Source organism: Podarcis muralis, chromosome 2 (assembly GCF_964188315.1).
Source record: "Podarcis muralis chromosome 2, rPodMur119.hap1.1, whole genome shotgun sequence".
Lineage (NCBI taxonomy): Eukaryota > Metazoa > Chordata > Lepidosauria > Squamata > Lacertidae > Podarcis > Podarcis muralis.
This window is the reverse complement of record NC_135656.1, coordinates 21,352,134-21,379,659: the sequence shown is the minus strand read 5'-3', so window position 1 is coordinate 21,379,659 and position 27,526 is coordinate 21,352,134. Positions and strand designations below refer to the sequence as shown.

Below are 27,526 nucleotides of genomic sequence, written 5' to 3'. Positions count from 1 at the left end.
TCTCGGTCATGTGGCCAGCATGACTAAGCCGCTTCTGGCAAACCAGAGCAGCGCATGGAAACGCTGTTTACCTTCCCGCCGGAGCGGTACCTATTTATCTACTTGCATTTTGATGTGCTTTCGAACTGCTAGGTTGGCAGAAGCAGGGACCGAGCAACGGGAGCTCACCCCGTCGTGGGGATTCGAACCGCTGACCTTCTGATCGGCAAGTCCTAGGCTCTGTGGTTTAACCCACAGCACCACCCGCGTCCCACAATCTGCAGGTAGGGCTGGAAAACCTCCTGTCTGAAACCCTGGAGAAGTTGCTGCCAGCCAGTGTGGGTAATATGACTTCGTATGTCCCTAAGCATGGCATTGCATTGCATTTAAAGCCATCTCTACGTGAATAAATGTGTTGAAATGTGTAGCAATAGCAGTCTACGCTAGCATCGTTTTACAATACTTTTTGGAAAACATGCTAGGAATCTACACACGCCTGAGAGCAAATAATGAAGTATTTATCTGCCACAAATAAAACCATATCACCAAAGCTAATGGGGGTAAGTTTGCTATTTGGAAGTATCATATAATATCCCTAACTTTAACTTATAGCATGCTTAAAAAAAACACACACTCTTGTAATTATTGTTTTTGAAAACGAAATAAAAGGCAGCCCTGTTTAGGGAAGTTTTTAATGTTTGATGTTTTATCATGTTTTAAATATTCTGTTGGGAGCTGCCCAGAGTGCAATGGGCGGGGTATAAATAATAACAATAACAAATTATTATTATTATTATTAGTAGTAGTAGTAGTAGTAGTATACTGAAAACAGTTTTCCTCTCTTTGACATCTCTTCTTTTTATTTGAGGCATGTTGACTTGGTGTAGATCTTTGGGCTGGACATTTTCGCAGCACATGTGAGTTTATTCTCTCATGGCATGCTCATTCTTCTCAGCTTTCCCCATCTCCAATTTCACTCTGCTTCTTACTTCCTTTTCATTATTTATTTAAAACATTTGTTCCCTTCTGTGTCAGAGGAGCAAAAATGGTAGGGTTTGTTTGTTGTTGTTTAAAAATGCAAAATACATTACAATCCCATACATGTCCATTCAGAAAGAAGGCCCACTGAATTCAATGGGAATTACGCACCAGGGTGAGCGTTTTCCAGAATTGTAGCTAGGCAAATAAAACACCAGCAGATAGGAATTGTCTGTGTTTGCATCTGTGACTACATGGGAGATAAACTGCAAGTGCTTTGCGGTAGCCTTCTGAGGTTGAGCACCCTGAATGATAGTAGGATGAAAGGCATCCTAAACACATTTTAATAAAATAAATTAAGCTAAGCTTTGGCTGTAAAAAAAACTTTGGACCATTCCCTCACTAGCAGTGCTCAAATTATGGGCTGCTGGTGGAATATGGGGGTTCTTCTGATCCCCTGACTTTACATACTGCTGTAGTATGTCCAAGTTGCAGAAGCTGCTATTCAGGGGTAGCAAACATAGTAAGGTAAAGGGTAAAGGGACCCCTGACCATTAGGTCCAGTCGTGACTGACTCTGGGGTTGCGGCGCTCATCTCACTTTATTGGCCGAGGGAGCCGGCGTACAGCTTCCGGGTCATGTGGCCAGCATGACTAAGCCGCTTCTGGCGAACCAGAGCAGCGCACGGAAACGCAATTTACCTTCCCGCCGGAGCGGTACCTATTTATCTACTTGCACTTTGACGTACTTTCGAACTGCTAGGTTGGCAGGAGCAGGGACCAAACAACGGGAGCTCACCCCATCGCAGGGATTCAAACTGCTGACCTTCTGATTGGCAAGTCCTAGGCTCTATGGTTTAACCCACAGCGCCACCCGTGTCCCAGCAAACATAGTACTTGCCAGCTATTGTTTGACTCCCATCAGTCCCAGCCAGAATAACCAATGATCAAGGCTTACAGCAGGGCTTCGCAAACTTGGGTCTCCAGCTGTTGTTGGACTGCAACTCCCATTATATCTCTAGCTAGCAGGGCCCGTGGTCAGGGATGATGGGATGTGTAGTCCAAAAACAGCTGGAGACCCTGGCTTATGGGAATTGTAATCGGTAATATATGCAGTGAGCACCATGTTGGATACCTTCGATACAAGTGTGGCAGAAACAGGCAGGGGTGAGGCAGTGAAGAAGCAAAGCTAGAAAGCTGTGTTGTTTGAAGTGACAAGGACTAAGGCAAGTTTGCTTTTCCTGTGTGCAATTCTGGTGGTTTCAAACTGCGGGTCTCTCCCTCTCTGCTCCCGGGCTCATCATTCATTGGACAAAGCAGCCTTTAGGCCAGCGTAATTGTAGAGTACACCCAGGGCTAGTATATTGCAAATACAGTGGCACCTCGGTTTTCAAAAGTCTCGGAAGTCGAATGTTTTGGTTTTAGAACGCCGAAAACCCAGAAGTAACTGCTTCGGTTTTCGAACACTTTTTGGAAGTCGAACGTGCCACGCGGCTTCCGTGTTGAGTTTTCCATAAGTAAATGCTTTGGTTTTTGAACATTTTGGAAGTCAAATGGTATTCCAGAATGGATTACATTTGAAAACAGAGGTAACACTGTTTTCAACAGAGGATAGGAATGTGCCCCCAATCAATTCCCAATATCATATTTTTCAAAAAATAAATATTGCATGTGTTAAGAATAAAGACAAAGACACAAATTTTCTAGGACAGGGAATGCCTTTTATTCTCAAACCCAAAACATTAAATGGCTTGAGCTTGTAATAAAAACCTTCATGTTTTAGAGCACAGATCAGTTATTGTAGGGCAAACAAAGGTTTCTGAACACGGCTACATAAATTAACTGATCAGACCAAAACTTGAATGTTGTTAAATAGCTTTAATTTCCCTGTAAGAGCAGCACCATTGTGACATTTTGCTTTAGTATTCCTCTCCTTCCTCTTCACCCTCCCCTTCGACAGAATCCACACCCACTTCTTCGTAATCCTTCTCTAGGGCAGCCATGTCCTCCCGGGCCTCCGAGAACTCGCCTTCCTCCATCCCTTCCCCAACGTACCAGTGGACAAAGGCACGCTTGGCATACATCAGGTCAAACTTGTGGTCCAGGCGAGCCCAGGCCTCAGCAATGGCTGTGGTGTTGCTCAGCATGCAGACGGCACGCTGCACTTTGGCCAGGTCGCCCCCGGGGACCACCGTGGGGGGCTGGTAGTTGATGCCAACTTTGAAACCAGTGGGGCACCAGTCCACAAACTGGATGGTACGTTTGGTCTTGATGGTGGCAATAGCAGCGTTGACATCTTTGGGAACGACGTCCCCACGGTACAACAGGCAGCAGGCCATGTATTTACCGTGACGAGGGTCACATTTCACCATCTGGTTGGCTGGCTCAAAGCAAGCATTGGTGATCTCTGCTACAGAAAGCTGTTCATGGTAAGCTTTCTCAGCTGAGATGACCGGGGCGTAGGTGGCCAGGGGGAAGTGGATTCGGGGATAGGGCACCAGATTGGTCTGGAATTCTGTCAGGTCTACATTCAGGGCACCATCAAATCGCAGGGAGGCTGTAATGGAGGACACAATCTGACCTATCAACCTGTTCAGGTTGGTGTAAGTGGGGCGCTCAATGTCAAGATTCCTGCGGCAAATGTCATAGATGGCCTCGTTGTCTACCATGAAGGCGCAGTCGGAGTGCTCCAGGGTGGTGTGGGTGGTCAGGATGGAGTTGTAGGGCTCAACGACAGCTGTGGAGACTTGGGGAGCCGGGTAGATGGAGAACTCCAGCTTCGACTTCTTGCCGTAGTCAACGGACAGGCGCTCCATCAGCAAGGAGGTGAACCCAGAGCCGGTGCCCCCACCAAAGCTGTGGAAGACCAGGAAGCCCTGGAGACCTGTGCATTGGTCGGCCTGTTGGCATAAATTGATGCTAATGTAAATTTAAAAAAATATTTTCTCTCTCCATTCTGTTTAGGTGAGAAAGGACTGTCTACTTATGTAGCTTCTTAAAGTGAACGTGTATCAATCTAGTTCATGACATTGTGTGTCACCAAGCTTTTTGGGCCAGTGAGCATATTTAGAATTTTGCAAAATGGGATTTAAAAAAAACACAACAGTTTAGAATGTTTAGTTCCTGTTCAAAAGCATTACAGGAAACATCCATTTCCCCATAAACTTATTAGGATGATTTATACATATTCTCTTCAAGTAGGTTAGCTTGATCTTCAATGTAACTCCAATGTCAAGCTAACTTTGTAATCCCTAACATTAGAATAAGGTCTATAATTAATGTATATCTGCAATTTCAATACTAACCTAGTAGCTAATATCAACAATGATGTTGTTTTAACTACTGATATTTGTTATAACAAAACAGGAACATGCGATCATGTTGCACCGTTTTCTATCCTTCACAAATCTTCCATTAGACAAAGCATGTTTACCAGCTTCCGGATCCTGTCGAGGACCAAGTCAATGATCTCCTTGCCAATGGTGTAGTGGCCCCTGGCATAATTGTTGGCAGCATCCTCCTTGCCAGTGATGAGCTGCTCGGGGTGGAAGAGCTGGCGGTAGGTACCAGTGCGCACCTCATCTGTGGAGAGAAGCAAGTGGAAGCATCAAGACCTCTGGCATCCCTCCTGTAGACACAAACACAGCTAGAAAGCTATTAGAAGTGCCTTGTTTGCTCACCAATCACAGTTGGCTCCAAGTCCACAAAGACTGCCCTGGGCACGTGCTTGCCAGCTCCTGTCTCACTGAAGAAAGTGTTGAAGGAGTCGTCTCCTCCCCCAATGGTCTTGTCACTGGGCATCTGCCCATCAGGCTGGATGCCGTGTTCAAGACAGTAGAGCTCCCAGCAGGCATTGCCAATCTGGACTCCGGCTTGGCCAACGTGGATGGAGATGCACTCACGCTAAAGGTGAAGAAGAAGCACATATATGTATTAATTGGGATTTGCTTTTGGGTGCTCTTTTCATAATCCTGTTATTTAGGATTCTGCTCGTAAGCTACACCTGTATTCGCTACCTCAGTCCTGTCAACTGGACATCGATAGAAGAAATGCAGGCACTTTTGTGGCAGATGCGTACGAGGTGAAAAGCAAAGGTCAGCGAATGACAAAGCCAATAATTGTGATAAAGAAGAATGGCAACTTCAGCTGACAAGAGTATGGGCAGCTTGCAGTCTTAACATACAGATAAAGAGAACAAGAAGAACATACGTTTAGAGAAGATTGGAAAATGTTTATTGAATACATGGGGGGAAATTGTGTGCACTTGAAAATGTTGGAAGCATTAAGTAATAAATAACAAATTCAACAGTGTAAATAAGTTTTGATGGATGCAATAATGGAATACTGAATGGTTTACTTTATGCAAAATATGCAGGGATTTTTGATATGCAAAATGAGCCATGGGAAGAGAAGAAGGGAAGTCACTGATAGTTTAAGGATGTTTAAATGAGTATTTTAAATTGTAAAACAGAAAATTTAATAAAAGTTATTTATATATACAAAAGCCAAAAATTGTGCAGCAGGTGCTAGCCCATTGTTCAAAAACCCTTGTTCAAATGGGAACTAAAAAACAGTGGGAGAGAGCCACCTTAATCCCCTTTAAGAGAATCCAGTGAAATTTAAAAGCTCTAGTAGCATACCTGTTAATGAGGCAAGGGTGCCACACCCAGCCTATTGTTCCTTGGATACTATGAATCTCAGTGAATTCACTATCCAACTTTGTTGCTCACGGAGATTCGGAGACTTATTATCCAAGAATGCTCAGCCTTAACATGGCACATAGCAAATGCCTGAATTTTCAGAAGACCCAAGTCCTTTGAACCCTTGGATTTATCGCCAGTCTTTTCCTCCCTCCAATTTGCAAGCACAATGTGCCCAATCCCAGGTATTGTCTCCATTGCTTTCAGGGACATTTAGTCATTTGAGGTGATCTATTCCTTAGCCCATAGGGAACACCAAGAAATGCCACACCCTGTCCAGGAATACTGGGTATTCTTCTGCATTAGGTGCACCCATTCTAGTCAATTATTTTTGCTGACTACGCCCACGCTGACTGCTGGAGCCTGCGCTCTGTGATGGATTAACACAGCCGAGTCTATTTCCAGCATGATCTCATTATACCGTTTTGCCAATTTTCCCTTCTCTGACCCCGGCTGAGAACATGCTTGGGAATGAAATCAATCAATGGGGGTGTCTGGACCAGAAGACAAACCTCCTATCTCTTGCCAAGGAGGGCATGTTGCTGTCTGTTCTTCCCATGAAAATTGAGGATGCGTGTGTTGTTTTTTAAAGCCCCAGTATCTTTTTATTATATTGGGAAAGTTTCAGGGGCAGCTAAAGAGTCGTTCCAGAGCAGGAAATGTATAGGAAGCTATCTGCAACACCACAACGGCGAGGGTGCTTTTCGAAAACGGCAACCAGCGCAGTTAAGCCGCCCTGCATGATTGTCTCTCCATAATTATTCTGGTCACATCTGCCAGAGGAGCCACTCTCTTTGTCTGCTGTCTCAGCCATCGCCTTCAGACCAATCTGTGGGCTGGGAGGGGGAGGGGGAGAGGGAAGGAGCTGCCACTTAAACCGACGTGATTCTCGGTGGGTCCCCAGCCCTGCCCTCCCCCACCCCCTCTTCCCGGCTGCTCCCCATCCTTAACACAGATTCCTCGCTTAACAATGCTGCTCTTTATGCGGAATCTCTTGGAGCGATGCAAAGGCGTGGCTTCTGCCAAGATGATCCCCTCTGCGCACAAGAAATCGGCAGAGCTGACAGCTCCTGAACTGGTGGCGATCCCCCCCCCCCCCCCGCCTATGCATGCTTCTCTGCTCAGAAGCAAGCTCCCCTGCCTCTAGCATTTCTTCCTAGAGCGCAGGATTGCAGCAGAAGACAAGAAAGCTTCGGTATAAGCCGCCCCCCAAGACCCAACACTGCTGCACTGGTGCTAACTTTTGCCCCCTTGCGGAATCGCTAGTGGCGCAGAAATCAATCATACTGAGTATTTTTTTTCAGACGGAAACCTATTGCTTTTGTTTGCTACTGAAACACGTTTACTTCCAAGGGAGTGTGTGGAATCCTGAAGCTTCAACCCCATAACATTTGCAGAGGCGTAGCGTGGGCGGGCAGGAGGGGGGTGGTCCGTGGCCCCACATTTTTTAAAGGGCGCAATCAGGTGCCCCCGCAACGCAGCTGAGGCATGGCGGCAGGCGGGTTGGTCTAGTGGGCAGGCGCGCCCTCCCACCCACCCCAGCTGCCCAGTCCACCAGGGGGCGCAACACTTGCCCTGCCCCGAGCGCCTGCAACCCGTGCTACGCCGCTGCATTTAGTACGCCTTGTTTGTTTGGATTCTTTTTTTTTAAATTGGTTTTAATTTTATAATCACTGATAACCCCCCGTCTAATCAGGTTTACATCCTGTGAAATAACCCCCCCCCGACTTCCACCCCACTTCCTTCCGAGTCAGGAGAGCAGCTTTGAATTGCAGATGGCTCCATTTGCGCCCCTGCATTCGGGTTAAAGCTCAGGCTTGCTTGGGGCTGGTACCGCTGCTTCCCCGCTGACACTTCCTCCTCCTCCTCCTCCCTCCTATGCGCATCCGCAGCTGGGAAGGGCTGGAGATGGAGACGCAAGCCCGCAGCCAGCGCTACGCAGGCAGGAAGCCACCCTTGCCTCGCCTTTCCCAGCCAAGGGGAAGCCATTGCATCAGGCTTCGCAGATGTACTGCTGCCGCCTTGGAGAACAACAGCTCGTCCTTTTTTCCCCTTTTTTTGCAGAGAGGAAGGGAGAAGGAGGAACCAGCAGCCTCTCTGCATTTCCACAGCTCGGCAGCAGCAGCAGCCAGCCGATGGAAGAAAAAGAGCCCCCGCAGAGGCGCAGGGACAAAGCATGCTCAGAAAGAGCCAAGAGAAAGATGGAGAAGAAAGCAGAATTGGTTTGGGGCGGGCCAGGAGAAATGCTGCCAGGATTGCCTGTGCTTTGTCCCACCCCCTCCTCCTCTGAACCCCCCCCCCCCCCGCAGCCGAGAGGCGCTGGCGCTTACCATATCTGCCTCTTGGTTGCCGAGCTTCGAGAAATCAAACGGGAGCCGAGGAGGGTTTTTGCTTTCTTACAGCGCGACTCTTAGGAGGTCGATGTAAGAGAACCTGTAGCACACAGGGCAAGGCGGCTCCCTATATACAACCTCGTCACCATGGGGACGGGCGAAGGCTTTTTGCGGTTGGTCGAGACACCCCCAATCTGCCTGGAGAAACCAGGGGAGGAGAAAAGCCATTGGCTCAGGGCGCATAGGATGAGGTAATCTCTCCCCACACCCCGCCTCTCCTCAGCATCCAAAGTCGCCTCGCATCCTCCAGACAAAGAGACCAAACAGAAGAACAGTTACTCTCTTCCATGCGCCATAGCGCGCGAGGCGGGGCGGGGCGCGGGGGGGGGGGGCAGTACCAGAGGAGCATCTGAATTTTGCATGATTTTAAACATTTAAGTACTGCCCTCTCCCCGCTCAGGACGGTGCAGCCCAAAATGTCAATCCTGCATTAACATGCAAAGAAATAATGTTGCCACGGGATGCGCATTTCTGCAAAATCAAGGGCAACAGCAGCAGGTCGCTGGGCTGAGATTTCCATAATTTGAAAAGAAAAAAAGTACTGTATTTTTTATTTTATTTTTTGGGAAATAGAGGTCTGGGCAACTGGCGATTCCTTTCATTTGATGAGCACAGAAGATTTAATATATTTTAAAAAATCTTTTATTAGATATAATTAAGATGGAGGAAACTTGGGACTTAGTGGGGCCACAGCGGTGCTGACGAGCAGGCAAAAATGTTAGGGGTCAGCAGAATTATGCATTCAAGGAAAAAGCTGCAGAAGAGGGCTCTCTACGCCCAATTGTGCATCCGGCTGTTGCCTTACTCTGCAGACCTGCTGTAAAAGCGTATTTGGTTGCAAACCTGCCCTGTCACACAGATGCCCTGGGCAAATTACGCAGCGAGCTGGCGAGAGGGACGCAGCGCCCAATGGGAATCTGCGGCTGACGTGGAAATAAGTCTGGGATCGGGTCCCTGTTCCTCCCAGTCTACGCAAGAGCGAGACGCGCGTGGGTGGTGGGGGAGCCCTCGCCAAGGAGAAAGCGCCGCAGGCGGCTTCCGGGATGGAGGTTTCTTTCTTAGCAGGGGATGCGGTGGAGGGGAAATCTGAACCCAGAGCTTGAAAAGAAAGGGGCTGAGGTTGGGCCCGGTGGGGACAAAAAAAATGATAAACTGGGATTTTTTTTTGTAAATGGGAAAGGAAGGAGAGCGAAACCCAGAGCTTAAGCAGGGGCGCCTAGGTCAGGCGGCAAAGCCTTAAGCGCAATAAAAGTGCCGCCTTCCTCCTCTCCAACTCCTGCTCCCAGCAAACCGCTCCCAGCTTCCTTTCTGCAGCCAAGAAGGGCGAAGGAAGGCTGGTGGGTGTGCGCGCCCTCCCGTACGGAAGGCCCTCGGAGCATTTGTCCCAACGCCCCAAGGCTGGGTGTGGCTTTTTGTCTGGGGAAGAAGCGACGGGGAGGGGGCGCGGGGGAAGGAGGAGTAACCGTCGCATTCTCCGTCGATCCGGATCGTGCCTGACAAGGGCTCGCAGTTAACGATCTTTCCCGGCTCTTCAGCCGCTTCTCGTCCATCCCCGCCCTCCTCCCTTGCTCGTCTGGCAAGATAGACGGCGGGTGGCGGGGAAGGGCGCGCGGATATGAGAGAGAGAGACAGCTGCTTGCAGGTGGAGTCGGAGGCAGCCCGGCTACTCCCCCCGCAACCAGAAAGATGAAAACCCACGTTGTATCCCCTCGCCCTCTTCACGCCAAGATCCCGCATCTTTTACGCATTTTCTATGTTATATAAATGTGCTTCCCCCACCAAAAAAAAGCTGGTTGGATTGCGCCCCCCTCGACCTCTCCAGCGGATGCCCAGATCTTCCTTTATTTCAGAACCATGCCCGTTTGATTGAAACCTTTGACTGGCAGCCCTGATTCCCTGACACTGACCAGCAACCAGCTCCCACCCCGCCTCCCCAGATATAGCTTCCTTCTGACAATAAATGTTTTGATGGAATAAGCAGTAGCTCCTGTTGAGACAAATTTTAATGCACACTTGCTAGCTGGCCCTCAGATCAATGGCTGGGTTTCCTGAGCGTTCTATAAGCAGATCATTTTCTTTTAGCGGTTCTTGAAAGCCGGTCGCTAATTCATTTCCATTAGTTTCTCCTGGGAGTGGTCCTGTGCTTTTAGCAGTGGCACAGCCTGCAAGAGTGCGCCTAGGGAGAATTATTCATTTATTTATTGTAATCGTGAAGATGCTGTGATAGGGAAGCGGACTGGATTTCTAGCTGCCGCGTTGTTTTTAAAGGCACAGGGGAGCCCCGCCCCAAACAAAAGCTGTAACCTAATGTCACTATAAGGAAGGCACAGACATCATAAATAGTTCTATAACCGCCTTCTGTAATTGCTCCAAATGATGGAGCTGACTCCTTTTACTTAGTAATTTATTTAAAAAATCTAGACTGCAGGCATAAATCTGGGATTAATGGAACACTGAAATAGCAAAGTATATTATAGCAAGCAAACAAGGAAAGGGTAGTTTTAGCTTCGTCACGAGAATATGGTAAAGCCCTAATACAGAGCACAGGAACATCATTATTGCAATTCCTTCTTTTGGAGGGCTAGAAAAGCTCTCTTTTTTAAAAAAGAAATGGAGATTGTGCTAATGTTTAGTAAGTGAAAGGGGAGGGGAGAGATTTCATCAGGCAAGGCCTTCTTCCACCTGCCTTGCCCCACTCTCCAGCCTCTGCTTCTCAGTTTATATTCTATTATTTTATGCACTGTGACTTGCCGTTTTATTGATTATAGTTTAGAATTTATTTACAGTGGTACCTCTGGATGCGAACGGGATCCGTTCCGGAGCCCCGTTCGCATCCTGAGCAGAACGCAACCTGCGTCTGCACGTGCGCGGGTCGCGATTTGCCACTTCTGCGCATGCGCGTGATGTTATTTTGAGCGTCTGCGCATGCGCGAGTGGCGAAACCCGGAAGTAACGTGTTCTGTTACTTCCGGGTCACCGCGGAGTGTAACCTGAAAACGCTCAACCTGAAGCGACTTTAACCCGAGGTATGACTGTATTATTGTTGTTAAGAGTGGATTTCTGTTTAATTTTTAGATGTTGATATTTAATATTCTATGACTATTATTTTATTTGTTATAAGTTGCTTATTTTAAAGTTATGTTTTATTGTCACATTTTTGTATTGAATTAGATTGTTATAAGGTGTACATTCTTTGATTCTTCAGCTTGTAAACCGCCTTGGGTATTGTAAGATAGAAAGACGGTATACAAATAAAAAATGATGATGATAAGTGAAAGAAGCCTATCTCAAATGAAAAAGGTGTGAGCTAACTTGCAGCACAGACAAGTGTTCCAGAGATGCTAAAACATAGCGGTCATAAAAAAGAAAAAGAAATCTTATCAATTTGCTGGGGTTTCATAATAATAATAATAATAATAATAATAATAAAGCCCAACTATTTCCTGACATGTTTAAGAAGTTCATGAGCAAATAACAACACAATTTATTTATTTATTTTTTAAAGACGTTCTTGAGGCTTAGTGGGTTAAACCACAGAGCCTAGGACTTGCCAATCAGAAGGCTGGCGGTTCGAATTCCTGCGACAGGGTGAGCTCCCGTTGCTTTGTCCCTGCTCCTGCCAACCTAGCAGTTCAAAAGCACGTCAAAGTGCAAGTAGATAAATAGGTATAGCTCCGGCGGGAAGGTAAACACTGCTCTGGTTCGCCAGAAGCAGCTTAGTCATGCTGGCCACATGACCCAGAAGCTGTACACTGGCTCCCACGGCCAATAAAGCGAGATGAGCGCCGCAACCCCAGAGTCGGCCACGACTGGACCTAATGGTCCCTTTAGCTTTACCTATGAGGTTTAGTAACAAAGCAAGTCTACCTACAGAGACTTTATTAGCAATAGTGGGCTGTTGGCTGGTGCCAAGTGAGCATCAATATTTTACTCCAACCAAGCTGCCCCCTGCTAAGAACTTCCAACTAACTAATAAATGAAACAGGCTAAATGGAAAAGGAGGGAGGAGGGCATGATTCTGTATGATTTCTTTACATTAGTAAATCTAGGGGGTTTGCATCTGGGGAATAATTGGGATAGGCACATTTCAGCTTCACTGGCGAACAAGTAGAATGAAGAAGAGGATAATGCTTTCCATGCAGTATATAATAAGATTCTGAGCTCAGCTTTAGCCAGACACAGCAAAGTGCTATGTTCACCTTCCCCTGCGGTTCATTGAGACACATATTGCTCACTTGCAATACTGTATCTCTCTTCCTGGATGGTGATCAGTGCTTTCTGAGCAGGGCTATTTTGTGCCTATTCCTTGCCTCGTGGGGGGAAGGTGATGCCAGGAAACTCAATTCTCTGTACGGTCTAGTTCTCAGGGTCATTTTACTCTGGTTTGTGCAATGGCTTTTCAGTGCATTTGTGACAATAGGAACCAGGCTTGAAATGAGATCCAGTTGAACGCTAGCCAAAAATGCTACAACACAGGAAATGATTCTTGTTCTATTGGGGTTTTCTTTTCCTGGTCTACTTACAAACTGATTTATTTTTTTTTTAAATCTCATTAGTGGCTTTAATTGTTATCATCATTTGCCTGATGACACTAACTGCTGTGGCTTTGCTAAGGAGACAATCCAAAACGCTCGCAAATGATGAGCGTACAGTGGTATCTTCGTTCTCGAATGGCTTGGCTCCTGAACAAATTGGCTCCCAGATGCCGCAAACCCAGAAGTAAGTGTTCCGGTTTGCGAACGTTTTTTGGAAGCCAAATATCTGACGTGGCTTCGGCTTGGGTGCAGGAAGTTCCTGCAGCCAATCAGAAGCCGCACCTTGGATTTTGAACGGTTTTGGGAGTCGAACAGACTCCTGGAACGGATTAAGTTTGAGAACCAAGGTACCACTGTACTTGCACCAATCACAGTGGCAGATGAATCAAGTTTAGGAGTCCCATCCTGCGGCCACAGATGTTGGAGGAGAAGCCCCGGCCTAGCCATTAGACAGAGTGAGGCAGCAGCTGATTTTGGGTGTCTGCCTCAAGTGTCAAAATAACTTGGCCAGACTTGGGTCTCATGTACCTCAACAGGGGGAGGGGAGGAGCACATTTGCTGTTCCACTTTGGACACTAAAAAACAAAACAAAAATTGTAGAGCTGGAAGAGACCCAAAGAACAACAAGAAGAAGAGTTTGGATTTGATATCCCGCTTTATCACTACCCGAAGGAGTCTCAAAGCGGTTAACATTCTCCTTTCCCTTCCTCCCCCACAACAAACACTCTGCGAGGTGAGTGAGACTGAGAGACTTCAGAGAAGTGTGACTAGCCCAAGGTCACCCAGCAGCTGCATGTGGAGGAGCGGGGAATCAAACCCAGTTCACCAGATCACGAGTCCACTGCTCTTAACCACTACACCACACTGGCCGACTATCTAGGCTTGTGGTTCCCAACGTGGGGCACACCCCCCGCAGGGGGGCAATTTGATTTTTAAAGGGGGTGATTTGATTTTTAAGGGGGGCGATTTGAGAATAAGTTATTAACCCTGAATGGCCTTTTAGGCTTCCACCACGTGAATAGGAGTTCACTTTTTGAATAATAAAAATTACTATATGTCATGGGGGGGTGGGTTACATCAGGATTTTAAAGATGCTTAGGTGGAGCATGGCCAAAAAAAGGTTGGGAACCACTGATCTAGTCCAACCCGCTTAAATATTATGGGCTGGCCTAGCGGTTACATGACACCAGTAGAGTTGCAACTGAAGAAAACAAGGCTCCTGGATTTCTCTAAAAAAAGCTTTCTGGGAGACAAAAATTTAGCAAGGAAAACATTTCCCATTACTTCATAGCTTTTATATGCTCGTCTTCTTACAACACTTCTTTTGATCTCAGCTTTCTGACTCAGCTGACTGAGGCAAGTTTCTTACTCAACAGCTCAGACGAGTTCCCCCTGGCAGTGCGCTTCAGAGCCTGAAAAATAGAGCTCTCTAAAACCAAGTCCTGGCACATCCTTGGAAATAAAGAGCAGGTCAATGGAATAGAAAATAGAGATGGGGCACCAAAGTGCTGCTGTAGATCAGTGAGAAGAGAATCTGCTTTGCTTTCAGAATGACCCAGGTTCAATCCCTGGCCCCTCCAGGTAGGATGGGGGAAAATTTATGGTGGTATTCAAATAAGTACAACTCAAAGTCAGGGTCATTAATTTCAGGGAAAGGTAAAGCAGGTGGCGCTGTGGTCTAAACCACTGAGCTTCTTGGGCTTGCTGACAGGAAGGTCAGCGGTTCGAATCCGTGCAACGGAGTGAGCTCCCGTTGCTCTGTCCCAGCTTCTGCCAACCTAGCAGTTCAAAAGCACGCCAGTGCAAGTAGATGAATAGGTACCGCTCCGGCGGGAAGGTAAACGGTGTTTCCTTGCACTCTGGATTTCGTCACGGTGTCCCGTTGCGCCGGAAGTGGTTTAGTCATGCTGGCCACATGACCCAGAAAGCTGTCTGTGGACAAATGCCATCTCCCTCGGCCTGAAAAGCGAGATGAGTGCCGCAACCCCATGGTCGCCTTTGACTGGACTTAACCGTCCAGGGGTCCTTTCCCTTTGCCATTAATTTCAAGGGGTCTACTCTGAGCAGGATTGGTGTTGAACACCACCAATGAACTCTAGAAATATGCTCCAAGTCAGTGTACACAATACTGAGCAAGATGCTCCCATGATCTGCTTTGGCATGCTCTGTACGATCTCTCCACAATGGGCACTTCTCAAGATTTTAATAAACAAAGGAAGCCTGTAAATGGGCTTAGGAAGTGACAGCCCAGCTATACCTGATGTGCCATATTCCTTCCTTTCCCTCACATCATTGGAGCAAGTCCCCATGGAGCAGCAGAAAACCCTGGTCAGAGGACAATGTCAAATGCTGTTTTACGGGACCACCACTCCTGGTATGCCCTGCAAAGGACCTTAAGGTCCATGAATAATCATAGTTTAGAGGTCCTGGGCCCTAAGGAAGTCAGATTATCCTCCACCAGGGCCAGGGCCTTCTCAGTGATGGCTCCGACCTGGTGGAATGCTCTGTCCCATGAAACCAGGGCCCTGCAGGATTTAACTTCCATCCGCAGGGCCTGTAAGACAGAGCTATTCCGCCTGGCTTTCAATTTGAACTTAGCCTGATCTTTTATTCCCCTTCCTTCCCTCCCTCTTCCCTTTTTATGAAGATCCCACAGCTAATTCTGCCCTGGTCTCCCCGCTGGCCCAAATAGGACTAATTTAGCCAGCTAGCCCTGGTGATCCTCTAATGTTTATTGGGTGGATTTTCCCCCTAAATTGATTTTTGAATTCTGAATTTATTGTTATTCCCATTTTATACTGTATTTTATGCTGTTTTTTGTTGCATCAATTAAGTGTTTTAAATTTGTTGTTAGCCGCCCTGAGCCTGGTTTTCTGAACTGGGAAGGGCGGGGTATAAATATAAAAATATTATTATTTATTATTTATATTATTCCTCCCATGAGCAGCCTGCATGCCTCAACCCTCTGTTGGCCTGTTTGTTTCAGCCAGCCACTCAAACTCTGCGCATGAAGCTTATCAGCAAGGAGAGGCAGCAAAGGAGAGTCTTATAGCACTTGATAGCCTACCACATTTATTGTAGCATAAGCTCTCCAGTAGTGATGTATGGAAGTGAGAGCTGGACAATAAAGAAGGCTGATCGCCGAAGAATGGATGCTTTTGAATTATGGTGTTGGAGGAGACTCTTGAGAGTCCCATGGACTGCAAGAAGATCAAACCTCTCCATTCTGAAGGTAATCAACCCTGAGTGCTCACTGGAAGGACAGATCCTGAAGCTGAGGCTCCAATACTTTGGCCACCTCATGAGAAGAGAAGACTCCCTGGAAAAGACCCTGGTGTTGGGAAAGATGGAGGGCACAAGGAGAAGGGGACGACAGAGGACGAGATGGTTGGACGGTGTTATCGAAGATACAAACATGAGTTGGACCAAACTGTGGGAGGCAGTGGAAGACAGGAGTGCCTGGCGTGCTCTGGTCCATGGGGTCACAAAGAGTCGGGCACGACTAAATGACTAAACAACAACAAAAAGCTCTCCATCTAGTTCATCCGATTTGGAGGCTAATGGGGTGTCCTTGTGGACAATCGCATTTCCCAGGAGGTGACGGCCAGAGGACACTCACATCAAATTAGCAGGTAACCGTGGAGGAAGCCCTCGTGTCATTGTTTTCTTTTGAGAGACAGTCACCCATGTCAGCCCATCTTTCTAGAGTAGCTGAGATCCCAGTGGCTCCAGTGAGAGGCAGAACAAAGCAGACAGCTGCTTCCTAAGAACTCACCTCTCTTTGTTTCCAGTTTTCCTGCTTGGTTCATTCGGACTGCGCTTTTTCATCCTTTGCTGCTTGGAAGCAAAAAAATACCCTTCCACAGGAATGGATCCTGCCCGTTTCATTTGTGGATTGATTCCGGGACTCCGTTCCAGCTGGGACCCCAAGCCAGGTGCGCCCAGCCCCTCTCAGTTCTTCTCTTGTTGCTGCCCCCACCCGGAGCTCCAAATATCTCTCAACCATATGGTCAAATAGGAGCTTGAGAAGCTCATCCCTACTTAGGATCAACATAGGTCACAGCGGTCCTCCCGGAAATAGAAGCCAAAAGGAGGTCAATCCCAGGTCCTACTAGGCTTTGGTGCCAATTCCCAAACTACAGCTGCCCCCCAACTGTGCAGGTGTCTGTGGCTGCCTTCAGTTCCACTTAAAATCCAATTGACCAATTGGTAGCTTATAATTTGCCATGTGTGCTGTGAATTTGCTAGCATAGTTGTGCCACTCTATGTGCTGATATTCGGTGACTTCATGCTCATTTTCCCTTCTGAATTGTGAAGCACACAGATTTTACCACAAACAGACGCACAAAGTGCAAGGATTTGAAAATCTTACAGAACTGACTGAAAAGGCTGCAGTTTGGTCGAGGGGGGGAGGGGGAAATCAGGTGAGAAAAAGATGCGGTGTACATAATAGCAAAGTAATGCATATTATGATGTGAAATGATCAACACATCATATTTTACAAGAGTAGTGATGTTGAGGAAAGTCACAACAGACTTATTAAAGTATTTAGACAAAATAAGCAGTACCCTAGGGACGCAGGTGGCGCTGTGCTCTAAACCACTGAGCCTAGGGCTTGCCCATCGGAAGGTCAGCAGTTCGAATACCCGTGACGGGGTGAGCTCCCGTTGCTGGGTCCCAGCGCCTGCCAACCTAGCAGTTCAAAAGCACACCAGTGCAAGTAGATAAATAGGTACCACTGCGACGGGAAGGTAAACAGTGTTTCCATGCACTCTGGTTTCCATCATGGTGTCCCGTTGCACCAGAAGCGGTTTAGTCATGCTGTCCACATGACCCAGAAAGCTGTCTGTGGACAAACACCAGTTCCCTCAGCCTCAAAGCGAGATGAGCGCCGCAACCCCATAGTTGCCTTTGACTGGACTTAACGGTCCAGGCCTCCTTTACCTTTTTCTTTAGCTGATTAACATCCGATACCCTTTTAAATGTGTTGTGGGAGGAGGAGTATTGTTTTATTTTTGTTCTTATTTTTATTATGAATTTTGTAGGGGTTTTGGTGTTGTCTTTTTGTGTTGTGAACCATCCTGAGATCTATGGATGAAGGGCAGTATACAAAATTGTAAAAAAAAAAAAAAAAAAAAGGAGAGAAGGAGGCCATGCAAAACATTTCACCCCCACCCCACCCCTCTGTTCCCCACATAGCCTCCTGAATGCTTTCCTTCTTCCTCGGGGTCTGGGGAGCATTGGCTTTTGGAAGACATCTGAAGGCAGTCCTGTTTAGGGAAGTTTTTAATGTTCGATTTTTATTGTGCTTTCGATTGTGTTGGGAGCTGCCCATAGTGGGTGGGGTATGTATAAACAAACAAACAAACAAACAAACAAACAAACTGGGACACGGATGGCACTGTGGGTTAAACCACAGAGCCTAGGACTTGCCGATCAGAAGGTCAGCAGTTCGAATCCCCGCGACGGGGTGAGCTCCCGTTGCTTGGTCCCTGCTCCTGCCAACCTAGCAGTTCGAAAGCAAGTCAAAGTGCAAGTAGATAAATAGGTACTGCTCCGGCGGGAAGGTAAATGGCGTTTCCATGCGCTGCTCTGGTTCGCCAGAAGCGGCTTAGTCATGCTGGCCACATGACCTGGAAGCTGTACGCCGGCTCCCTCGGCCAATAAAGCCAGATGAGCACCGCAACCCCAGAGTCGCCCACGACTGGACCTAATGGTCAGGGATCCCTTTACCTTTAATAATAATAATAATAATAATAATAATAATAATAATAATAGGTTAGCTCTGAACCCTTGCTCCATAACAGCTTTCTGGGCGATGAGCCAACAAAGAGCTGAGGGGAGGTTTGGAAGCTTTTTTTCCTTAACCCTAGCAAACTTAGCAAGCTTTTAGCTAGCAATTCGTACTACACAGGATGCTGAGTATGGTTGCCGGTAACAGCAGAACTTAAAAAAGGTCTCTTCCAAATGCAGCAGGGATGATCAATAGGCTGCTCTCAGGAGGAGCAGGCCTCGCTTGCTTGAGAATAAAAATCAATGCCTTCGCATCCCCAGGGCAAGCAAGATGCTGGGAGATGCTTGCAGCCTAATAATGTATGTAAGATGGCCCCTTGCGCTGCTAGGCAACGAGCTGTTCGGTTGCTAGGAGATGGAACAGGAACCCTGGTGGCATTTGGTATCCCCTTTTTCACCTTGCGAGTCATCAGAGCTGTGCCTTTGGGAGTCGCTGTGCTGTGCCTTGAATGTGCGTGACAGCAGTGGCCGGGAGACATGGAGCAGGAACAACACAACGGACAGTTTCCTTGTCTACTTTTTGGTTGCTAGGAATCTCCTGTGTCTTGGCCTCCCGCTCTCCCTGACACCAGACATTGCGTACAGACACCGTACAGTGGTACCTCTGGTTAGGAACTTAATTCGTTCCGGAGGTCCATTCTTAACCTGAAACCATTCTTAACCTGAGATACCACTTTAGCTAATGGGGCCTCCGGCTGCCGCCGCACGATTTCTGTTCTCATCCTGAATCCGAGGTACTACTTCCGGGTTAGCAGAGTCTGTGACCTGAAGTGTTTTTGTAACCCGAGGTACCACTGTATACCTAAAGCACATTTTAAATCACCCCTCCCGCAAGAATCCTGGGAAATTTAGTTCACCCACCACAGAGCTACAAATCCCAGCACCCTTAACAAACTACAGTGGTACCTCTGGTTGCGAACGGGATCCGTTCCGGAGGCCCGTTTGCAACCTGAAAAGAACACAACCCACGTCTGCGCGTGCACGGATCGCGATTCGCCGCTTCTGCGCATGTGCGTGACGTCATTTTGCGTGTCTGCGCATGCGCGAGAGACGAAACCCGGAAGTAACCTTTTCCGGTACTTCCGGGTCGCCGCGGGACGCAACCTGAAAACGCTCAACCTAAAGCAAATGTAACATGAGGTATGACTGTATAGTTGCCATGCTTTAAATGGCTCTGCGAAGGGTCCTCTTCATCCCCCTCCTTTCTCTGAGTGGCGAAGAGCAATCACAAAGATGCCGACGCTGCGCTTCATCGTTTGGTTTGGCACTTTGACTGCAAAGAAAAAAAGAGGGCTGGGATAAAAAAAGGAGGAGATGAAGCCTACTGTCAAAGGGAAACTCTAGGCCGCAATTTGCAAGATCCACATTATGCAATAACTGGCCTGTAAGCGTACGATTTGACAAGGATTGCTGACATAGAATCAGAAACGTGAAATGTGGCTCTAATTTTTCAGCAGCGCCAAATGCAATCGGGCTTCATTTGGCGTTTTGCAAAATGGAGGCTCTAATCATTTTTTGAGATATCAAGTGTGTAATCCTAATGTAATACTCTTAACACTTGTAGTAAGAAATAGAACACCACATTATTTCCCCCCCCTTCAATCCCTCCCTCCCTCCCCCACCAGAGACTTCCCTCAGCTCCTCTCTCTGAGGGGAAAAAATAATGTATACAATTATATGGTTTGATAATTTGTTATGTTTGAAATTGCTAATAAAAAATATTTATTTAAAAAATAAAAAAATAAATAGAATACCAGAGTTTCCTGTAATGGTTTGAGTGCTGGACTAGGAAACTAAGGTTCAAGTCCGCAAGCAGTCATGAAGCTTATTGGCTGACCTTGGGCCAGTCCTTTCTCTCAGCCTAACATACCTCACTGGGTTGCTGTGACGATAAAATGAAATTATTATTATTATTATTATTATTATTATTATTATTATTATTATTATTATTAATACACTGGCCTATACCTGGAGGTCTCAGGGCAGTTCACAGAAAAGATCACAACATATATAGCCAGAATAAAAACAACAACCCAATAACACCCCAATAATACCCCCCAAAAACAGCCACATTTTAACAGAACAACCAAAGGCCTGGTTAAAAAGTAACGTTTTTGCCTGGCGCCTTAAGGTATATAATGAAGGCACCAGGCAAACTTCCCTGGGGAGAGCATTCCACAGACAGGGGGCCACTACAGAGAAGGCCCGTTCTCATGTTGCCACCCTCCGGACCTCTCAAGGAGGCCCATGAAGAAGGGCCTCAGAAGGTGATCTCAGGGTCTAGGTAGGTTCATATGGAAAGAAGCGGTCCTTGAGGTATTGCGGTCCTGAGCCATTTAAGGCTTTATAGGTCAAAACCAGCACTTTGAATTGGGCCTGGAAACTCATTGGTAGCCAGCGCAGTCAAACCAGGATCGGTGAGATATGCTTCAGAGGCAGCTCTACGTATAACGCATTGTAGTAATCTAACCTTGAGGTTACCAGAGCATAGACAACAGTAGTTACATTTTCCAAGAATGATCAATTATAGAAAATAGCTTTTCAGCTTTTCAGATGAAGCCCCCACTACCTAAACGCTATAGCGGATATTCAGTTGTGGAAACACACTGTGCTCATTGTGCTTTGTGTCCTCTGCGCTAGATGTATCCAGATATTGAAAGTCATAGAGAATATTTGCTATTTCAAACCCCCAAGCCAGCCAGTGCTGGAGGATATGTTGATTTTCAATCAGACCAGTGGCACTAATCTTGACATTGGCATTAATCTATTTGTCAGGATGATCAATGCAGTCAGCAAGAATGAGCAGCAGCTTCTGTGAACCAGAAACAAGTCTTGTAGGGCTTTTTGTGGATGCTGGATTCTCTGCGCTGAGGAACATCATGTCACAAGAATATACATTTAGCTAACGTGTAGTTTGTGGCCCAACACACACAAAAATAATTATATTGGGTATTAAAGTGGAGTGCTATACAAATATATGTGTTGTGCATGATTGCAGTGTAAATACAGAAAGCAGTTGCATCTTACGCCATTCAATTCTGCCCAGCTTTTGAATCCAAACAATGGATTGCAAAACCAATGCTGGCACCAAGGCTCATGTTTCAATAGCAACGACACCAGCCTTTAAATGCAGTTTAAGCTCACCTAGTTACTTGGCACGAACAGCCAAATGGTTATAAGTGGGGAAATACTCACTTTGGAGCAGAAACATGAATTTTGGGTCGAATCTAGTTCTTATCAGAAGACCCTCACCATCTGGCCTTGTTTGACAATGGCGTCCTTTTTCTCAAATGGTCATTCAGTTGATGCATAGATTTTTATTAAGTTAGCATACCACTTGATTAGGGACACGGGTGGCGCTGTGGGTAAAACCTCAGTGCCTAGGGCTTGCCGATCGAAAGGTCGGCAGTTCGAATCCCCGCGGCGGGGTGCGCTCCCGTTGCTCGGTCCCAGTGCCTGCCAACCTAGCAGTTCGAAAGCACCCCCGGGTGCAAGTAGATAAATAGGGACCGCTTACTAGCGGGAAGGTAAACGGCGTTTCCGTGTGCAGCTCTGGCTCGCCAGAGTAGCTTCGTCACGCTGGCCACGTGACCCGGAAGTGTCTGCGGACAGCGCTGGCTCCCGGCCTCTAGAGTGAGATGAGCGCACAACCCTAGAGTCTGTCAAGACTGGCCCGTACGGGCAGGGGTACCTTTACCTTTTTACCACTTGATTAAATTGTATAGTGTCTGTGAACCCATCCTCGATATCCACGTGGCAGCCCTTAAAAAAAAAGTCTAACAGATTTATAAACCTCTTTGACATAAAAGAGTCTTTGCAACGTGGTTCACAAAAGACACCGCCAAATACAGCCAATAATAATAAAAAAAATTATTTAAAAATAAATTTAAAACATCTATTTCACAATTCCACCCAAAACATCAGCATGAAAATAACAAGTAACTCAGCAAAATTTGAATGTTCAAAAACCAGACCATAATACTATTCCCATGGCTCAGGTTACCATTAGTCACTGAAGGCACATGGCAAAAGGGAGGCAGGGAGAGCCGACGCTCAAGGCCTGTTTAAATGGAATGCCATTGCCAAAAACCCATGCAAATTGTTGAAAATGCATTGCGTTCCACTTTGAAATCAAATGATATGGTTGGCATTTTCATGCGGTGCAGAACCAGACTGTTATTTGTCCTCTAACTGAACTTGGGCTTCTACCATCATAAAGTCCTTGTCTCCATGATTTTTCGTGCAATGGAATGTGTGAACGTAGCCAGGGACAAACTGAATCCTGGGCAGGTGCCTCTTATCGCTAGTATAATCCAGATCTTGTTTGCCATTGTGAAGACAATTGAGTAGACAACGCCAGCTGTAGAGGGCGAAATCTTGTGATAGGTTTATTGCCCATCATACAGAAAAGACAATTTACGAAGTCCTAGGTGACTGTGGCTGTTGGGGTGTGTCTTCAAACCTGCTGATCAGCAGAGAAGAAGAAGAAGAGGAGTTTGGATTTGATATCCCGCCTTTCACTCCCTTTAAGGAGTCTCAAAGCGGCTCACATTCTCCTTTCCCTTCCTCCCCCACAACAAACACTCTGTGAGGTGAGTGGGGCTGAGAGACTTCAAAGAAGTGTGACCAGCCCAAGGTCACCCAGCAGCTGCATGTGGAGGAGCGGAGACACGAACCCGGTTCCCCAGATAACGAGACTACCGCTCTTAACCACTACACTACACTGGAACAGCATGGAGATCTTTGCGAGCCCCGCATGGTCATTTGAATCATGGAATTGTAGAACTGCAGAGTTGGAAGGGACCCTCAGGATCATCTAGTCCAACCCCCTGCAATGCAGGAATATGCAGCTGTCCTGTATGGGGATTAAACCTGCATCCTGGGTGTTATCAGCACCACACTCTAACCAACTGAGTCTATAGAATAATCACCAGGTGCCTATAGAATAACCTAGGAAAGGGAAAGGGAATGACACACTTCTGATAATGACTAAGTTATGTATAGGCTGCCGATTAGAATCATAAAATCATAGAATTGCAGAGCTGAAAGGAACCCCAAGGGTCATTTAGTCGATATACAACAAAGATATCCCTAAAAAGAAGACACACAGCTTACGAAGTGACCCAGATAGGAAACCGAAGGTACGTAGGGCCTGTGAGCACAGCAGACATTTAAAGCTCATGGCTTCCCCCAAATACAGTCGTACCTTGGTTTTCAAACAGCTTAGTTCTCAAACATTTTTGCTCCCGATTGCCACAAACCTGGAAGTGACTGTTCCGGTTTGCGAACTATTTTTGGAAGCCGGATGTCCGATGGGGCTTTTGCGGCTTCTGATTGGCTGCAGGACCTCCCTGCAGCCAATCAGAAGCCGTGCTATGGTTTCCGGATGTTTTGAAAGTCAAATGGACTTCCGGAACGGATTCCGTTTGACTTCCAAGGTACGACTGTAATCCTAGGAACTGTAGTTTGCTAAGGGTGAATTGTAGCTCCATGAGGAGGAATCCGCAGCTCCCAGGATTTTGGGGGGGAACCCATGCGCTTTAAATGTACATTGTATCTGCAGCATGTCTTCTTAAAGCGGGGGGGGGCATGGCCCCTTGACCTCAGACCCCCCCAAATCTCTTGGGATAAGCAGCTTCCTTTCTGCCTTTTTGTTTACTGTTGATAGCAACTCTCCCAAGCAACTGTTGTCATGGCCGTCCCTCGATGCTGCTTCAGGCATCAGAGAGGGAGAGGGCGAGAGCCAGAAAGAGATAAAGAATCACTCAAAAGAAAGCATGCAGGACTGTTAGGAGCCACTTATCCCCCCAACAGTCATTAAGTAAACAAACAAGGCATTCTGGCCAAAGCTCCCTTTGGAGTCGCCGGATTTGCGAATAAGTCCCCGGGCAAATTCCATCCCCGGATTTCATCTAATGTCCCCGGGAAACGCAGCAGCGGCAGTCTCAGCAGCCCGGAGCAGTTGGCTCTGGCTGGCTTCAGGAGCTGCTCAGAAGTCCCCAAATGATGGTGGTGCAGGGGCTCGAAGATGCGGCTTCCGGGTTGCCTCGACCTTCCCTGACCTCAGCAACTAAGCTGTGAAGGGAGGCTTCACGCTGCCTATCCAGAGCTTGCGTGCAAGCAGGAGGGGGCAGGGATCTCTGTTAGGCAACGGGAAGCCCCCCTTCCCAGCTGAGGGATCCCCGCCCCCTCCTGCTTGCACGCAAGTAGGAATGGGATTAGGGCTGCTCCGATGGGAAGGGAGGCATCGCACTGCCTGAGCCTCGCCGCTGCCACCGCTGCTCTCGGCTCTCGGCTCTCCTTCTCCACCTCCACCAGACAGAGGGCCTTCTCGGTAATGGCACCCACCCTGTGGAATGCCCTCCCTTCAGATGTGAAAGAAATAAGCAGCTATCCTATCTTTAAAATACATCTGAAGGCATCCCTGTTTAGGGAAGTTTTCAATATTTATTGCTGTATTGTTTTTAACACTTGATTGGGAGCCACCCAGAGTGGCTGGGGAAACTCAGCCAGATGGGCGTGGTATAAATAATATATTATTATTATTATTATTATTATTATTATTATTATTATTATTATTATTATCATCATCATCATCATCATCATCATTGACCCACCACGCACCACTTCCCCACCACTACCACAACCACTGAAGGACCAGCAACTCAGGGGCTGCCCAGGCTCATGGAGAAAGGAGATGAAGTCTTGGAGGAAGGGGGAAAGTGGCAGTTGAGGTCAAGGCAGCGGCCACCCCTCTGCCACTGCCACCGCTGCAGCATCAACGTCCTAAACGTGTAGTATGTATGTATGTATGTCTGTATGTCTGTATGCATTTAAAGTGTCCCTGGTTTCATTGAAAAAATCTGGTAACCTTAGCATAAGATCCCTGTAGCTCCCCATCTGTGTTAGGGCAATAGACCATGATGGAAAGGGCAGATGAGCTACCCATTAAGAGATCTGGAGGCGATGTCTCCAGTCAGACTTGACTCAGAGCCGGCCCAGTCATTAGGCAAGGTGAGGCTGCTGCCTCAAGCGGCACAAGCCCCTCCAGGCGGCATTCCCTACAGATTCCCAGCTTGTTCCTCCATCTCTGCCAGCGGCAGAGAAGCACTGCTGCCATTGGCGCTGGTTTCGGGCAAGATCACATCCATTAGGGGTGAGATCTTGCCCCAAATTGGCATGATCTTGCACTGAAGGCAGTGGCAGACATGGCAGGGTGTGCGATGGCAGTGGTGATGGCAGAGACAGGGCAAGGCGGCACGACCCATTTCTCCTCAAGCAGCGAAACGGGATGCGCTGCCCCTGACTTGACTCCACTGTTCTCCCCCCCCCCCCCAGACAAATCAATGCCTGTATGGCTCCTAGCAGCTATGGCTCAGTGTTAACAGCAAGGACACTAAATTGCAGAGCAGGGCGCCAGTTTTGTGTGGCGGTCCTCATCAACGGTCCTCATCAACTCATCAATGGGACGCGGGTGGCGCTGTGGGTTAAACCACAGAGCCTAGGGCTTGCTGATCAGAAGGTCGGCAGTTCGAATCCCCGCAACGGGGTGAGCTCCCGTTGCTCAGTCCCAGCTCCTGCCAACCTAGCAGTTTGAAAGCACGTCAAAGTGCTAGTAGATAAATAGGTACCACTCCGGTGGGAAGGTAAACGGTGTTTCCGTGTGCTGCTCTGGTTCGCCAGAAGTGGCTAAGTCATGCTGGCCACATGACCCGGAAGCTGTATGCTGGCTCCCTCGGCCAATAAAGTGAGATGAGCGCCCCAACCCCCGGGTCGGTCATGACTGGACCTAATGATCAGGGGTCCTTTTACCTTTACCTTATCAATGGGGGTCGTGAGCATTAACTGATAATATGACCTGCCACTACATCAGTTAGTGGAGAGATTCAGTAGCCCTCCTGAAGTGCTCCTTGGGTGGACAGCCATCCAAACAGGGAACGAGGAATAGGGCTGTGCTGCTGGACTTGCCCACAAGATGTAAATGGTGTTGGAGTGGTTAGCAGTGAAGGGAGCGGCAAATAGAAGGCAAAAATAAGGAGATGGGCAGTACCAGCTTTTTAAGTTTGACCAGCTTTCTCTGCCCATGCATTAACACCCCTATAGGTTACCTTTCCTCTCTGAGCACTCCCGCAGTATGAAAAAATATATATTCTGCCATGTACAGTGGTACCTTGGTACTCAAACGCCTTGGTTCCCAAACGTTGAAAACCTGGAAGTGTTCCGGTTTTTGAACCTTTTTTGGAAGCCAAACACCCGATGCGGCTGTTGGTTATTGTTTCTGGGGTGCCTGCACTAATCAGAAGCTGCGCCTTGGTTTTTGAACATTTTGGAAGTCAAATGGACTTCCAGAACGGATTAAGTTTGGTGCTTTTGTTTTTGAGACTTTTTTGGTTCATTTGTTTTTGTGACTGTGTGGAACACAGTTCAGCTACTGATTGATTGATTGTGTGACTGCGGAAATGGATAAAAGCCCCCCATCCAAACAATGACTATCATCAGTGCAGGTAAGAAAAGAAAAAAATTAATTTTGATCATCTACAATACTGTCCCATTTATGTATAGTACATTGATTATTGCTTTCATTTTATGTGCTAAGTTTGAGAACCAAGGTACCACTGTATTCTGAAGGTAAGGATCCCTGAAGCCCCCTTGCCAGCAGCAGTTTTTGGGGTGAATGAACTTAGGAGGAGAGGAAAAGTGTATATTAAAACTACCGGTAAAGGTAAAGGTACCCCTGCCCGTACGGGCCAGTCATGTCCGACTCTAGGGTTGCGTGCTCATCTCGCTCAAGAGGCCAGGAGCCGGCGCTGTCCGGAGACACTTCTGGGTCACGTGGCCAGCGTGACTAAGCGGCATCTGGCGAGCCAGCACCAGCGCAGCACATGGAAACGCCGTTTACCTTCCCGCTATAAAGCGGTACCTATTTATCTACTTGCACTTAGGGGTGCTTTCGAACTGCTAGGTGGGCAGGAGCTGGGACCGAACGATGGGCGCTCACCCCGCCGCGGGGATTCGAACTGCCGACCTTACGATCAGCAAGTCCTAGGCACTGAGGTTTTACCCACAGCGGCACCCACGTCCCTAAAACTACCGGTACCTTCCTCTTTTGAGACTGTGTGTGTCATCTGCCCATCTCCCTCAACAGTGAT

At 47.4% G+C, this 27,526-nt stretch overlaps 2 protein-coding genes across 3 annotated transcripts in view; both read right to left on the bottom strand.

The window, feature by feature from the left end:
- Positions 1-27,526, bottom strand: part of LOC114587623 (tubulin alpha-1B chain) — a 105,772-nt gene that overhangs the window by 16,566 nt on the left and 61,680 nt on the right. The gene's annotated exons all lie outside the window — the stretch shown is intronic.
- The window catches only part of TUBA1A (tubulin alpha 1a), an 86,598-nt gene continuing 61,727 nt past the window's right edge, over positions 2,656-27,526 (bottom strand). Inside the window, exons 1-4 of one of the 2 annotated variants that reach the window (XM_028712147.2) lie at positions 7,987-8,136; positions 4,637-4,859; positions 4,390-4,538; positions 2,656-3,856 (exon numbers count right to left, since the gene is read on the bottom strand). In XM_028712147.2, coding sequence (XP_028567980.1) covers positions 2,876-3,856; positions 4,390-4,538; positions 4,637-4,859; positions 7,987-7,989 — 1,356 coding nt within the window. In that variant the 5' untranslated portion in view covers positions 7,990-8,136 and the 3' untranslated portion in view covers positions 2,656-2,875. Of the gene's footprint in view, positions 3,857-4,389; positions 4,539-4,636; positions 4,860-7,986; positions 8,137-27,526 lie in introns of those variants that run through there. The other variant, XM_077923988.1, reaches the window with a different exon arrangement.